This window comes from Pristiophorus japonicus, chromosome 7, assembly GCF_044704955.1.
Source record: "Pristiophorus japonicus isolate sPriJap1 chromosome 7, sPriJap1.hap1, whole genome shotgun sequence".
NCBI lineage: Eukaryota > Metazoa > Chordata > Chondrichthyes > Pristiophoridae > Pristiophorus > Pristiophorus japonicus.
In genome coordinates this window covers 44901029-44916217 of record NC_091983.1, presented here as the reverse complement: position 1 = coordinate 44916217, position 15189 = coordinate 44901029, and the positions used below count along the sequence as shown (strand labels likewise).

Genomic DNA, 15189 nt, shown 5'->3' with positions numbered 1-15189 from the left:
TAGTGAGTATTTTTTTTAAGTACTGTATATAATGTAAAGCTGGATCTTGGGCATCTTAGAAACATAGAAACATAGAAAATAGGTGCAGGAGCAGGCCATTTGGCCCTTCGAGCCTGCACCATCATTCAATATGATCATGGCTGATCATGCAACTTCAGTACCTCATTCCTGCTTTTTTTCCATATCCCTTGATCCCTTTAGCCGTAATGGCCACATCTAACTCCCTTTTGAATATATCTAACGAACTGACCTCAACAACTTTCTGTGGTAGAGAATTCCACAGGTTCACAATTCTCTGAGTGAAGAAGTTTCTCCTCATCTCAGTCCTAAATGGCTTACCCCTTATCCTTAAACTGTGAACCTGGTTCTGGACTTCCCCAACATCAGGAACATTCTTCCTGCATCTAACTTGTCCAATCCCGTCAGAATTTTATATGTTTCTATGAGATCCCCTCTCATTCTTCTAAATTCCAGTGAATATAAGTCTAATCGATCCAGTCTTTCTTCATGTGTCAGTCCTGCCATCCCGGGAATCAGTCTGGTGAACCTTTGCTGCACTCCCTCAATTGCAAGGATGTCCTCCCTCAGATTAGGAGACCAAAAATGTACACAATATTCAAGGTCTGGCCTTTCCAAGGCCCTGTACAACTGCAGTAAGACCTCCCTGCTCCTATACTCATATCTTCTCGCTATGAAGGCCAACATGCCATTTGCCGCCTTCATCACCTGCTGTACCTGCATGCCAACTTTCAATGACTGATGTACCATGACACCCCGATCTTGTTGCACATCCCCTTTTCCTAATCTGTCACCATTCAGATAATATTCTGCCTTCCTGTTTTTGCCACCAAAGTGGATAATCTTACATGTATCTACATTATACTGCATCTGCCATGCATTTTCCCACTCACCTAACCTGTCCAAATCAACCTGCAGCCTCTTAACATCCTTCTCACAGCTCACACTGCCACCCAGCTTAGTGTCATCTGCAAACTTAGAGATGTTACATTCAATTCCTTCGTCTAAATCATTAATGTATATTGTAAACAGCTGGGGTCCCAGCACTGAATCTTGCGGTACCCCACTAGTCACTGCCTGCCATTCTGAAAAGGATCCGTTTATTCCTACTCATTGCTTCCTGTCTGCCAACCAGTTCTCTATTCACGTCAATACATTACCCCCAATACCATGTGTTTTAATTTTGCACACTAATCTCTTGTGTGGGACCTTGTCAAAAGCCTTTTGAAAGTCCAAATACACCACATCCACTGGTTCTCCCTTGTCCAATCTACTAGTTACATCCTCAAAAAATTCTAGAAGATTTGTCAAGCATGATTTCCCTTTCATAAATCCATGCTGACATGGACCGATTCTGTCACTGCTTTCCAAATGCACTGCTATTACATCTTTAATAATTGATTCCAGCATTTTCCCCACCACCGATGTCAGTCTATAATTCCCTGTTTTCTCTCCCTCCTTTTTTTAAAAGTGGTGTTACATTAGCTACCCTCCAATCCATAGGAACTGATCCAGAGTCTATAGAATGTTGGAAAATGACCACCAATGCATCCACTATTTCTAGGGCCACTTCCTTAAGTACTCTGGGATGCAGACTATCAGACCCTGGGGATTAATCGGCCTTCAATCCCATCAATTTCCCTAACACAATTTCTTGACTAATAAGGATTTCCTTCAGTTCCTCCTTCTCGTTAGACCCTTGGTCCCCTAGTATTTCCGGAAGGTTATTTGTGTCTTCCTTAGTGAAGACAGAACCAAAGTATTTGTTCAATTGGTCTGCTATTTCTTTGTTCCCCATTATAAATTCACCTGATTCTGACTGCAAGGGTCTTCACTAATCTTTTTCTCTTCACATATCTATAGTGCAGTCAGTTTTTATGTTCCCTGCAAGCTTACTCTCATACTCTATTTTCCCCCTCCTAATTAAACTGTTTGTCGTCCTCTGCTGAATTCTAACTTTCTCCTAGTCCTCAGGTTTGCTGCTTTTTCTGGCCAATTTATATGGCTCTTCTTGGATTTAACACTATCTCTAATTTGCCTTGTTAGCCATAGTTGAGCCACCTTCCCCGTTTTATTTTTACGCCAGACAGGAGTGTACAATTGTTGAAGTTCATCCATGTGATCTTTAAATGTCTGCCATTGCCTATCCACCGTCTACCTTTTAAGTATCATTCACCAGTCTATCCTAGCCAATTCACGTCTCATACCATCGAAGTTACCTTTCTTTAAGTTCAGTACCCTAGTCTCTGAATTAATTGTCACTCTCCATCTTAATAAAGAATTCTACCATATTATGGTCACTCTTCATCAAGGGGCCTTGCTCAACAAGATTACTAATTAATCCCCTCTCATTACACAACACCCAGTCTAAGATGGTCAGCTCTCTAGTTGGTTCCTCAACCTATTGGTCTAGAAAATGATCCCTTATACACTCCAGGAAATCCTCCTCCTCCGTATTGCTACCAGTTTGGTTAGCCCAATCTTTATGTAGATTAAAGTCACCCATGATAACTGCTGTATCTTTATTACACGCATTCCTAATTTCCTGTTTAATGCCATCCCCAACCTCACTACTACTGTTTGGTGGTCTGTACACAACTCCCACAAGCGATTTCTGCCCTTTGGCGTTCCGCAGCTCTAAACCATACGGATTCCACATCATCCAAGCTAATGTCCTTCCTTACTATTGCGTTAATCTCCTCTTTAACCAGCAATGCTACCCATCTCCTTTTCACTTCTGTCTATCCTTCCTGAATATTGAATACCTCTGGATGTTGAGTTCCCAGTCTTGGTCACCCTGGAGCCACGTCTCCGGAATCCCAATTACATCATATCCGTTAACAGCTATCTGAGCAGTTAATTCATCCATCTTATTATGAACGCTCCTTGCATTGAAACACAGAGCCTTCAGGCTTGTTTTTTTAACACTCTTTGTCCTTTTAGAATTACATTGTAATGTGGCCCTTTTTGATTTTTGCCTTTGATTTCTCTGCCCTCCACTTTTCCTTATCTCCTTGCTACCTTTTGCTTCTGCCCCCATTTTACTTCCCTCTGTCTCCCTGTTTAGATTCCCATCCCCCTGCCATATTCGTTTAAACACTCCCCAACAACACTAGCAAACACTCACCCTAGGACACCGCTTCCGGTCCTGCCCAGGTGCCGACCGTCCGGTTTGTACTGGTCCCACCTTCCCCAGAACCGATTCCAATGTCCCAAGAATTTGAATTGCCACAATTCCTCAAGTCACGTATTCATCTGAGCTATCCTGCAATTCCTACTCTGACGAGCAGGTGGCACTGGTAACAATCCTGAGATTACTACCTTTTGAGGTCCTACTTTTTAATTTAATTCCTAGCTCCCTAAATTCAGCTTGTAGGACTTCATCCTGTTTTTTTCCTATATTGTTGGTACCTATATGCACCATGACAACTGGATGTACACCCTCCTCCTCCAGAATGTCCTGCAGCCGCTCCGAGACATCCTTGATCCTTGCACCAGGGAGGGAACATACCATCCTGGAGTCTCGATTGAGGCCGCAGAAACGCCTATCTATTCCCCTTACAATAGAATCCCCTCCCACTATAGCTCTCCCACTCTTTTTCCTGCCCTACTGTGCAGCAGAGCCACCCACGGTGCCATGAACTTGGCTGCTGCTGCCTTCCCCTGATGAGCCATCTCCCCCAACAGTATCCAAAGTGGTATATCTGTTTTGGAGTGAGATGACCGCAGGGGACTCCTGCACCACCTTACTACTCCTGCTCTGCCTGATGGTCACCCATCCCCTATCTGCCTTTGTAACCTTTACCTGCGGTGTGACCAACTCACTAAATGTGCTATTCACGAGTGAATCCATGCGCAGCTCCAGTGCTGCAATGCGGTCTGACAGGAGCTGCAGCTGGATACACTGCCCGCACACATAGTAGTCAGCGACACTGGAAGTGTCCCTGACTTCAAACATAGCACAGGAGGAGTTTGACACGGGACTGGGCTCTCCTGCCATGACTTGACCCTTAAATTAACTTAATTTGGCAACAATGCCAAAGGTTTCTTAGTGATAAGAAAAAGAAAAAAAGATAAAGAAAAAAGAAAAACTACTCACCAATCAACCAGCCAATCAATTACCCTCTTGGCTGTGATGTCACATTTAGATTTCTTTTTAGTTCTTCCTTTTACTTTTGACCCTGCTGCCGCCGCTTCCCTCACAGGTCCACCCGCTCCCGCTGCTGCTCCCGTCTAGCTCGGTCTGTGCCTCGAACCTCGGGCTTTATTGAAGCGCTCCGCTACCACCACTTTCCTCACAGGTCCGCCCGCTCCCGCTGCTGCTCCCGCCTAGCTCGGTCTGTGCCTCGAACCTCGGGCTTTATTGAAGCGCTCCGCTACCACCACTTTCCTCACAGGTCCGCCCGCTCCCGCTGCTGCTCCCGACTAGCTCGGTCTGGGCCTTGAGCCTCGGGCTTTATTGAAGCGCTCCGCTGCCGCCACTTCCCTCACAGGTCCGCCCGCTCCCGCTGCTGCTCCCGACTAATGTAAGGGAGTGCATATTTTGTATGAAATAACTTTCAGCTATTTATTTTGGTAAATCTTTCTGTATAAATGCACACATGCTTGAAAATTTTTTTTTTAAGGGTATGAGAAATGGACAGGGGAACATGACTAAATAGCTCTTTCATGGAACCATCACAGGTGTATTGGGCTGAATGGCTTTCTTTGATACTGTACATTTCTATGATTCTCTGTACACTTATTTCCTTAAGTAAAATAATGCATGTCTGTGAGATGACTTTTAGTTCTAGTTCTATTAATAACACTGTACAAACATAATGTGCACATGCTTATTATGTGCTGTTTGAGTTTTAGGTTGATTTGTCACTGTAAAAATAGTTTCACGTTTATGCAAAAAATAAAAGTAGAGCAAATGGTGTATAATGCAGAATATTCTACTTGTCTGAAAAATGTTCAGTCCATGAAAATATTTTTAAATAGGTTTTACTGCCAGGACATCCGAGCATGTTCAATTTTGTTTGGAGATGTCGAGCCTCCAACTATAACCCAGGAACTTTATGACATACTGGGCACTTTCACCGAGCAGTACCAAAAGGAAGAACAGCGTGGAAATAAGAAAAAAGTAGCAAGATCACAAGCAAAGGTTTGTGACGTGTTTTAATGTGTGCAAAATAGGAATGTTTTTCATTCAGCCAATTTGGAACTGATTTTTCAGCTAGATTTCTCCACCAGAGTCAAAGTAAAGATTCCACTTAAACAGGTTTGCACAGTACCTGTTATGCATTAGGTTATGTCCAACTATCCTTCGAAACTTTATGAAAGGGACATGTTAGAAAATGTATTTTAGACTGCTTCCCCATTAATAAGTGAGCAATAAATCCAGATTATGTCAAACTTGATTTTTCTGGGTTTATAGTAATCCAGTGGTACCACAATTTACATTTTCTGTATGTTATCTAGATAAATTGCCATTACCAAGCCAAGATTTGTACTATTACTGAGATTAGTGGGTTTTGTATAGTCCAATAGATTACTGTGTAAAAATTTGTTTGTGTTTTGACCAATTCTAAGCCACGCTATGTCTCAATGCCTGAACATCCAAAAGTGGGGGCCCATCAATTCTAGCTGAAAATTCTCTTAATGTGACTTTTGACCCTCCTACTTTTCTCAGTTACATTTAATAGCAGAGGTTAAGTTATGCAACATATTCATCGTTTGAAGAATATTGTCTACCAGAATGAGTGACAAGAAATAAGACAGTTAACAAAAATAAATATAAGTATGTTTAAGGTTAAAGATAAAATGAGCTGTATTTTATTGCCACTTTGAATAGTATTATAAAAGATAAAGGGATAGATTTTCATTTTTATTGCCTGGCCCAAATGCAGAAAAGAAAAGCTGGTTCACATGCTCCTAACAGAAACTGTTGGATTTTCGTTCTATTAATTTCAATGGAAGGCAAATCGGACACGTTCTGTTACCAGCGTTCGAACCTCCCCACTGATCATTCTTTATGTGCTCCACCTCGATGGTAAAAGCGAAAGTCTACCCAATACCTCTTGCATTTTTATTGAGCACTACTTAAAATAGCAATGAGAAGTCATTTTCTGAAATGCAAGACAGAGTTCAGAGAAATGTTTCCAAGTCCAATAACATTTTAGAAATGAGTTCAAAATAAATTGTAAAAAAATTAAATGACTCCAACACTTAACAGCTTGAGAAAGTTTTGAAGTTTGTTTTTAATAGTTTTGAGCAGTAAAATATAAGAAAAGAAAGTAGTTACATTGATATAGTACTTATAACATGTTCTCAGGATTTTACAAAGTGCTTCACAGAAAATAACTTACTTTTGAACTGTGGTCACTGTTATATAGGGAAACATAGCAGTCAATTCATGCAATGTCCTACAAAGAGCAAAGGAGATAAATGACCAGTTCATTTTTTTTGGTAGAGTTGGTTGAGGAACCAGTGTTGGCCAGATCACTAGGATAACTTGCCTGCTGTTCTTCGAAAAGTGCCATGGCATCTTTTATGTCCACCAGAATAGGCAGGCAATACCTTCATTTAACATCTTGTAGTGCCTCTAACAATGCAGCACTCCCTCAGGACTGCACTGAAGTATAACAACATAAGAACGTAAGAAATAGGAGAAAGGACTAGGCTATTTGGCCCCTCGAGCCTGCTCCGCCATTTAATAAGATCATGGCTGATCTGCAGTTCCACTTCCCTGTACGCTCCCCATAACCCTTTATTCCCTTATCGCTCAAAAATCTGTCTATCTCCGCCTTAAATATAATCAATGACCCAGTCTCCACAACTCTGGGGCAAAGAATTCTACAGATTTGTAACCCTCTGAGAGAAGAAATTCCTTCTCATCTCTGTTTTAAATGGGCGGCCCCTTAGTCTGAGACTGCCCCCTAGTTTTAATTTCCTCTATGAGGGGAAATAACCTCTCTGCATCCACTTTGTCGAGCCCCTCAATTATCTTATGTGTTTTGATAAGATCAGCTCTCATTCATCTGAACTCCAATGTATATAGACCCAACCTACTCAACCTATCTTCATAAGTCAACCCCCTCATCTCCGGAATCAACCTAGTGAATCTTCTCTGAACAGCCTTCAATGTAAGTATATCCTTCCTTAACTATGGAGACCAAAACTGTATGCAGTACTCCAGGTGTGGCCTCACCAATACCCTGTACATTTGTAGCAGGACTTCTATGCTTTTATACTCTATCCCCCTTGCAATAAAGGCCAACATTCCATTTGCCTTCCTGATTACTTGCTGTACCTGTATACTAACTTTTTGTGTTTCATGCACAAGGACCTCCAGGTCCTTCTGTACTGCAGCACTTTGCAATTTTTCTCAATTTAAATTATTATTTGCTTTTCTATTTTTTCTGCCAACGTGGATAACCTCACATTTTCCCACACTATGGCCCCAAGTTTCCACACGATAAAAAACGGGCGCCCCTCCGAGCTGGGCGACTGTTTTTCGCGCCTAAAACGGCGCCGGAAAAAAAACTCGCGATTCTGGAGAGCCCTGCAGCTCCTTGTCTGTTTGGCGCGGCGCCCAGGGGGGCGGAGCCTACATTTGCGCCGATTTTGTAAGTGGGAGGGGGCGGGTACTATTTAAATTAGTTTTTTTCCTGCCGGCAACGCTGCGCGTGCGCGTTGGAGCGTTCGCGCACGCGCAGTGTGAAGGAAACATTGGCACTCGGCCATTTTTGTAGTTCTTTGTAGCTGTTTAATTTTTGAACATTTTTTAATTAAAGCACATTGCCATCAGCACTGAGGCTTCCTCCAGCCTTCTCAATGTCTCCTCCCCCCCCCCCCCCCCCCCCGTGGGAACGTCTTCCTCCCCCTCCCCCCCGCTGCGTTCGGTCGATCGGGCCCGCACTCCCTCCCTCCCGCCGTCGAGAACGGCTTCCTCCTCCCCCCCCTGCCGTCGGGAACGAACGAACGAACTTGTGAGGCTGGCTGAAGCACTTTCACACAGGTAGGAAGATGGTTTATTTAATCTTTTCTTTGCTTATAAATGTTTATTCAGGTTGGATTTATTTGTATAATATTTGTATAAGTATAAATAAGGATTTATTGTAGAATTTAATGACTTCCCTTCCCCCCCCCTCCCCCTCCCCCACCTCGTTCTGGACGCCTAATTTGTAACCTGCGCCTGATTTTTTAATGTGTAGAACAGGTTTTTTCAGTTCTACAAAAATCTTCACTTGCTCCATTCTAAGTTAGTTTGGAGTACGTTTTCACTGTGGAAACTTTGAAATCAGGCGTCAGTGGCCGGACACGCCCCCTTTTGAAGAAAAAATTCTGTTCCAAAGTAGAACTGTTCTACCTGACTAGAACTGCAGAAAAGAAAATGTGGAGAATTGTGATTTCTAAGATAGTCCATTCTCCACCAGTTGCTCCTAAAAATCAGGCGCAAATCATGTGGAAACTTGGGACCATAACTCTATCTGCCAAATTTTTGCCCACTTACTTAGCCTGTCTATATCACTTTGCAGATATTTTGTGTCCTCCTCACAATTTGCTTTCCCACCCATCTTTGTATCATCAGCAAACTTGGCTACATTACACTCGGTCCCTTCATCCAAGTCATTAATATAGATTGTAAATAGTTGAGGCCAAAGCACCGATTCCTGCGGCACCCCACTAGTTATTGTTTGCCAACGGGGAAATGACCCATTTATCCCGTCTTTCTGTTTTCTGTTAGTTAGCCAATCCTCTATCCATGCTAATATATTACTCTCAACCCCATGAACTTTTATCTTGTGCAGTAACCTTTTATGTGGCACCTTATCAAATGCCTTCTGGAAATCCAAATACACCACATCCACAGGTTCCCCCTTATCCACCCTACTCATTACATCCTCAAAGAACTGCATCAATTAGTCAAACATGATTTTCCTTTCATAAAACCATGCTGACTCTGATTGATTGAATTATGCTTTTCTAAATGTCCTGCGACTGCTTCCTTAATAATGGACTCCAACATTTTCCCAATGACAGATGTTAGGCTAACTGGTCTATAGTTTCCTGCTTTCTGCCTGCCTCCTTTTTTAAATAGGTGTGTTACATTTGCGGTTTTCCAATCCTCTGGAATCTCCCTGGAATCCAGAAAATTTTGGTAGATTACAACCAATGCACCCACTATCTCTGAAGCCACTTCTTTTAAGACCGTAGGATATAAGCCATCAGGTCCGAGGGACGTCCGCCTTTAGGCCCATTATTTTACCAAGTGCTACTTCTTTAGTGATTGTATTAAGTTCCTCCCTCCCGATAGCCCCTTAATTATCCATTATTGGAATATTTTTAGTGTCTTCTACCGTGAAGACCAATCCAAAATATTTGTTCAAATTGTCTGCCATTTCCCTGTTCCCCATTATTAATTCCCCATTCTCATCCTCTAGGGGACCAACGTTTACTTTAGCCACTCTTTTCCTTTTTATGTACCTGTAGAAACTCTCACTATCTATTTTTATATTTCGTGCTAGTTTACTTTCATAATCTATCTTCCCCCTCTTTTTTTAGTCATTCTTTGCTGGCCATCACCTTTGGTATCATTTTAGATTATACTTGAGCACAGGAATCTAGGCTGACACTCCAATGCAGTACTTGAGGGTTTGCTGCACTGTTGGAGATGCCATCTTTTGGATGAGACGTTAAACCAAGGCCCCATCTGCTCCCTTATGTAGGTGGATGTAAAAGATCACATGGCACTATTTTGAAGAAGAGCAGGGGAATTATCCCCAGTGTCTTGACAAATAATTATCCCTCAATGAGTATAATAAAAACATTATCTGGTCATTATCACATTGCTGTTTGTGGGAGCTTCCTGTGAGCAAATTGGCTGCCACATTTCCTACAGTACATCAGTGACTAAACTTCAAAAAGTACTTCATTGGCTGTAAAGCACTTTGGGTCATCCTGAGGGTTTTGAAAGGCACTATATGAGTGCAAGTCTTTTTTTTTCTTTTTATATGCTCACGTACTGGAGTGGGGCCTCAACCCACAATCTTATGACTGAGAGACTACAGTTATGCCAACTAAGCCAAGCTGACACCTAAAAGTAAATGGAACACAATTGCTCCGATTTTAACTTTTGGTCATGAATCAAGGTGGCGGGGGCAGGGCAAATCGATTTTACCTCCCGGGCCTAATTTCCATCTGATTGTTGGGCTGCTCGCCCAATTGTACCAAAAATCGAGCAGCCCATCCACATGACGTGTTTGATTAAACAAGGTTTCATTCCTTGCATCCATTTTCACCTAAAGAACTTTGAAAAATATTGCTCAGGTGTGTTGGGATTGCAGAGGGATGTCCTAAGCCACATCTGTCAGGAATATCCCTTGTCCACCAGCAATCATCTTACTCTGCTCCTGGGAGTGTCAAATATTGAGATGGTAGACTGGCGCAGGATAAATGCATCGTGACCGCTTCTTCGGTACCTTGCACAAACTTGCATGATCCTGGACATTAATGGTAGTCTCTTCTGTTGACAAATGGTGCTGGCTGGTGTTCTAGTGTCCTGATGGCAATACGTGTGCAGTCAATGACGCTCTGGACATAAGGGTAGCTGGTCACTGCATCAATTCCCTGAGCACGCTCATGTTGACTGCTGAGGTCAGTTTGGAAGGTGATGTACTGCTCAGCCCTGGCAATCAGGCTTTCGGTGACCTGCTTAATGTAACTGTGTACTACAGACTGGGAGATGCAGATGATGTCCCCAGTAGCAGACCGGAGGGAGGCAGTGGCTAAGAAGCATGATCATCCCGGGTCCAGCTGACAGCAGATCCTGTTGCTAGAGGCCTGCCTGCAGAAGCTTAGCACTGCTGCACTGCTCTTCAGATAGTTTCAAGCGAGAGACTCTTGACCAGTACATCCTGTGTGCTAGATATGGCCTCCTACGAGCCGCCCATCTTACCGACTGTCTACTGATGAACCTAGCTGCTGCTGATTCTGGCTTCTGCTCCTCTTCCCTCCAAATAAAACTAGCAAAAATAAAGCACCTGTGAAAAATGTGCAGTTAAAATGGTGGCGAGCTGGAGGGCGTCGGGAACATATCGGTAAGTATTGTACTGCTATTTTAATCACCTGTCCACCCCATTACCATCAGGTAGTCAGGGTTAAAATCAGAGCATATTGTTATTGTGAATATACATTTTAGCCGGCTCTTTAGTCATTCAATATGTTATCAGAAATTGCTGTTTGTGATTAGTTAGGAGAATCTTGAGTTTGTATTGGTGCAATCTACTTGCACTTTTAGATGGTATCAATCATTTCAGAGCCATTCCATGAAATTTCCTGGAATATCAAAATTTCAACTATTCAGTTGTGAAGAGATATAATTGGCAGAGAAATCGCGCTCACAAACTTAAAAACAACTTGTGGTTTAAAAAAAGATATTGGCCCTGAAATTCCAGCCTCCCCGGGTCCGTATGGAGTGTATACGGACCCGGGAAGGCATCAGAAAAGCCGATTTTTGGAATGCGCACGCGCCGAAAACCAGCTTTTCCGATCTGTCAAGTTTCTGGCTTGACAGATGGCCGCATCTCGGGGAGAAGGACATTCCCACGGCAGAGATTGAGCTATTTGCCCATCTCTTGCCGAGCGAATATCCTTAACACTCTTGCGCCTGCAGCATGAGAGTTTAAAACCGTATCAAAAACATATAAAAATAAAATTTAAAAATACATATTTATGTTAAAAACCCTGCCCACTCAGGTGATTTTAATTTAAATCCTAATTAAAACTTTTTTAAAAAATCGCCAAATATTTTTTTTCGAAAACATTTTCCTCAACTTTAATTTCTATAATGTATTTATGTGAGGTGTTTTTTTTAATGTTGTATGTAGTGTTTGGGGGGTGTTTCACATTCATAGTAATAGAAGTTTAAGACATTCGAAACTCTTATTACGATGAATGATAAAATACTTTACCGTGATTGGGTGTCCAAGCCCACGTGACTCCTACGGGCGTCCCAACGTGAACGTGCTCTGTTGCGCAAGAGGAAGAGGCCTCCGGACCGGGATCTCTGGTGAGCGTTCGACCAAAAGGTAAGTGCGCATCTTTTCTCCTATTTTTAATCGAACGCCCACGGGAAGAAGAAACCGGGATTTCTGCACCATAATTTGGTGATTCAACAAATTATATGGTGACCATAGACTGCAACAAAAAATTTTCTCAAAAATTAAATGTAAGCGATTTTTTTAAAGTTTTGATGACTGAAGTAAAAATGTATCCCTTTGTTCTGATTAACCCAGCTTTTTCCTTAATTATACAGGCCAAAGAACTACAAAAATCTTCACCCAGACCACAGCGTACACAGCCATCTGTGAATGGAGGATTAAAAGGTATCTGATAATATTATAATGTATTGTTTTTTAACTTGCCTCTCATATCTGGAGCAGAAGAGTGTTGGTTTGATCCCAGTCCTACTTTCCAACCCCACAAACCATGGTTTAAGCTCATAATCCAATTGGATGCACTCCAGTACAGTGCTGCATTATAGCAAGTGCAGTCCTGCAGATGAGACGGTAAACTGAGGGCTTGTCTGGCTTAATTCTGGGAACGTTGACAATCTTATCATATTTTAAGAAGTACAGGGAGTTCTGATGGCCTGGCAACATTCCTCCTTCACTCAATACCATTGGAAAAACTGATTACCCCCCCTCTCCGGTTGGACCCGCTGCAATCCCGGGCCGAATTACCCTCCCACCCTGAACTTCAACTCGCAGGGGGGGGGGCCATTCAGCCCGGGAGAGGGGTGGGGCGGGGAGGGGAGCAGTCCTATGGCCCAGGATTGCACCGGGGGCAGCAATCCTTTCAGCCCAGAAATCTTCTTCACTTGCTCCAAAAAGAGTTCCTTGTGAAAAAAAAAAGTATTTTATTTTGTATTCTTATTGCCTCGGTCCTGTCCTCATGTGCGCCGATTCCTTAACTTAACAGCTGGGGGTTTTTTTGCGGTGATTTTGGCCAGTGTGTGCTGCGCTGACAAAAATAGTGGATGGCCAAAATCGGTTAAAGGGCCAAAAACGGTGCGGAAATCAGTTTTCAACCTGACTTGCGGCAAAAAGTCTTGCGTACAAAAAACCGGCGCTGATAGTCGCTGCCGGCATACAAACTTTGAGCAAAATTGCAAAATCATGATTGCTTCAAAAAAATAAGCAGACGCCAAAGAAATGGCGCATAATGGTGGCGAAAATAGAGCCCTAAGTATGTGAACGCACAAAGCAAGGTTGGTGAGCTGCAGGCACAAATAGCCACATGATAATATGATGTTGTGGCAATAACAGAGATTTGGCTCAAAAATGAGCAGGATTGGGTATTAAATATTCCTGGATATAAAGTATTCTGGAAAGATAGGAGATGGTGTGGCAGTATTGGTTATGGAGAATGTTACAGTGCTGGAGAGAGAGGATGTCCAAGAGGGGTCAAGGACAGAATCTATATGGCTAGAGTTAAGAAATAATAGGGTTGCCATTATACTACTAGGTGTATTCTATAGGCCACCATCTAGTGGGAAAAATATGGAGGAGCAAATTTGCAGAGAAGTTACAGAGATACAAGAAATATAGAGTAGTGATACTGGGGGACTTCAACTATCCTAATAGTGGGATAGTAATAGTGTAAAGGGCAGAGAGGGGGAAGAATTTCTGAAGTGTGTTCACGAGAACTTTCTGGATCAGTAAGTTTCTAGCCCAATGAAGAAGGAGGCATTGCTGGATCTGGTTCTGGGGAATGAGGTAGGTCAAGTGGAGCAAGTGCCAGTTGGTGAACATTTAGAGAACAGTGATCATAGTATCATAGGTTTACATTAGCTATAGAAAAGAACAGGGAGCAATCTAGAGTAAAATACTTAATTGGATGAAAGCCAATTTCAGTGCAAAAAAAACAGATCTGGCCCAGCTAAATTGGAATCAAAGATTGGCAGGCAAAACTGTAATTTAACAATGGGCTGCGTTTAAAAAGGAAATAGTTAGGGTACAGTCGAGGTACATTCCCACTTTGGGGAAAGGCAGGGCAACTAAAGTCAGCTTCCTGGATGATGAAAGAGATAGAGGTGCCGAAATTGCCCCTTTCTATAAGGCGCGTGGACTGGCAGTGGAGGGGCCGCCATTTTGAACATTGCCCTCCTTTACTTTTGGAGCGGTGTAGGGGACTGCTCTGCCCATTTTCCAGCCGCTTCGCACGCGCCGTTCCCTTACTGACCGGCGGCAACCCCTTCCCGAAATTGCCCTGCGGGAAATTGGCCCTTTCTGGAATTGCCCCACGAGGGAGAGGCCCCGCCACTACTTGGTGCCCCTGACAGCTTTTGCTGTCGATACCCTTTTTGTGGCATGGCGGCACGACTGCCCTTAAAGGGGAGGCGGTGTTGCCGGCGACTCCATGTTTTTTTTTGTCGGCTGACTGCCAGATCGGGCCGACAATTATGGCCGTGTGTGGCCTCTTGGGTGACAGGCCGTTGGCCTGGCCGAAGCCCTCCCTGTAGCCCAGTCTTTGCCACTAAAATGGCTGCAGAGTTCGCAGCGGACCGCTCCTTTAACTGATGGGGAGTGACGTTGTGACGCGCCAGCGCGATGATGTCATCAGCGCGGCGCTGATTACTTGCAGCGTCCGCCACTCCGTTCCACCCCGCTAGTGACGGCCACTCCGCCCTGCCCCCACTTCAGACCTGATGATGAGGCCACTTCCGCCCTGCTTCAAAAAAAAAGCACAAAGTACTGAATTTCTCCTGATTGGTCACCCCATGCATTGGGGCGGAAGGAACACATCGAAAACGGTAGGTGCGACTCGTTTTGGGCAGTGTGCATTTTCGGCCCTAGAGTGTAAGATGAGGCAGAAAAAGAGCGCATATAACACATGTCAGGTTGAGAATCCATCTGAGAATCAGGCTAAATATAGAAAGTTCAGAGGTGAAGTGAAAAAGAAAATAAGAGGGGCAAAGAGATTATGAGAATAGATTGGCAGCTCGCATAAAAGGTAATCCAAAAGTCTTCTATAGGCATATAAATAGTAAACGGGTAGTAAGAGAAGGGGTGGGGCCAATTTGGGACCAAAAAGGAGACCGACGCAGAGAGGCAGAGGCCATGGCAGAGGTGCTAAATGAGTACTTTGCATCTGTCTTCACCAAAGAAGAAGATGCAGCCATAG

The 15189-nt window shown here is 43.4% G+C and overlaps 1 protein-coding gene across 3 annotated transcripts in view; it reads left to right on the top strand.

The window, feature by feature from the left end:
- Positions 1–15189, top strand: part of sh3yl1 (SH3 and SYLF domain containing 1) — a 318220-nt gene that overhangs the window by 151296 nt on the left and 151735 nt on the right. For all 3 annotated transcript variants that reach the window (XM_070884930.1, XM_070884929.1, XM_070884928.1), the window contains exons 7-8: positions 5002–5164; positions 12320–12389. In XM_070884930.1, coding sequence (XP_070741031.1) covers positions 5002–5164; positions 12320–12389 — 233 coding nt within the window. The remainder of the gene's footprint in view (positions 1–5001; positions 5165–12319; positions 12390–15189) is intronic.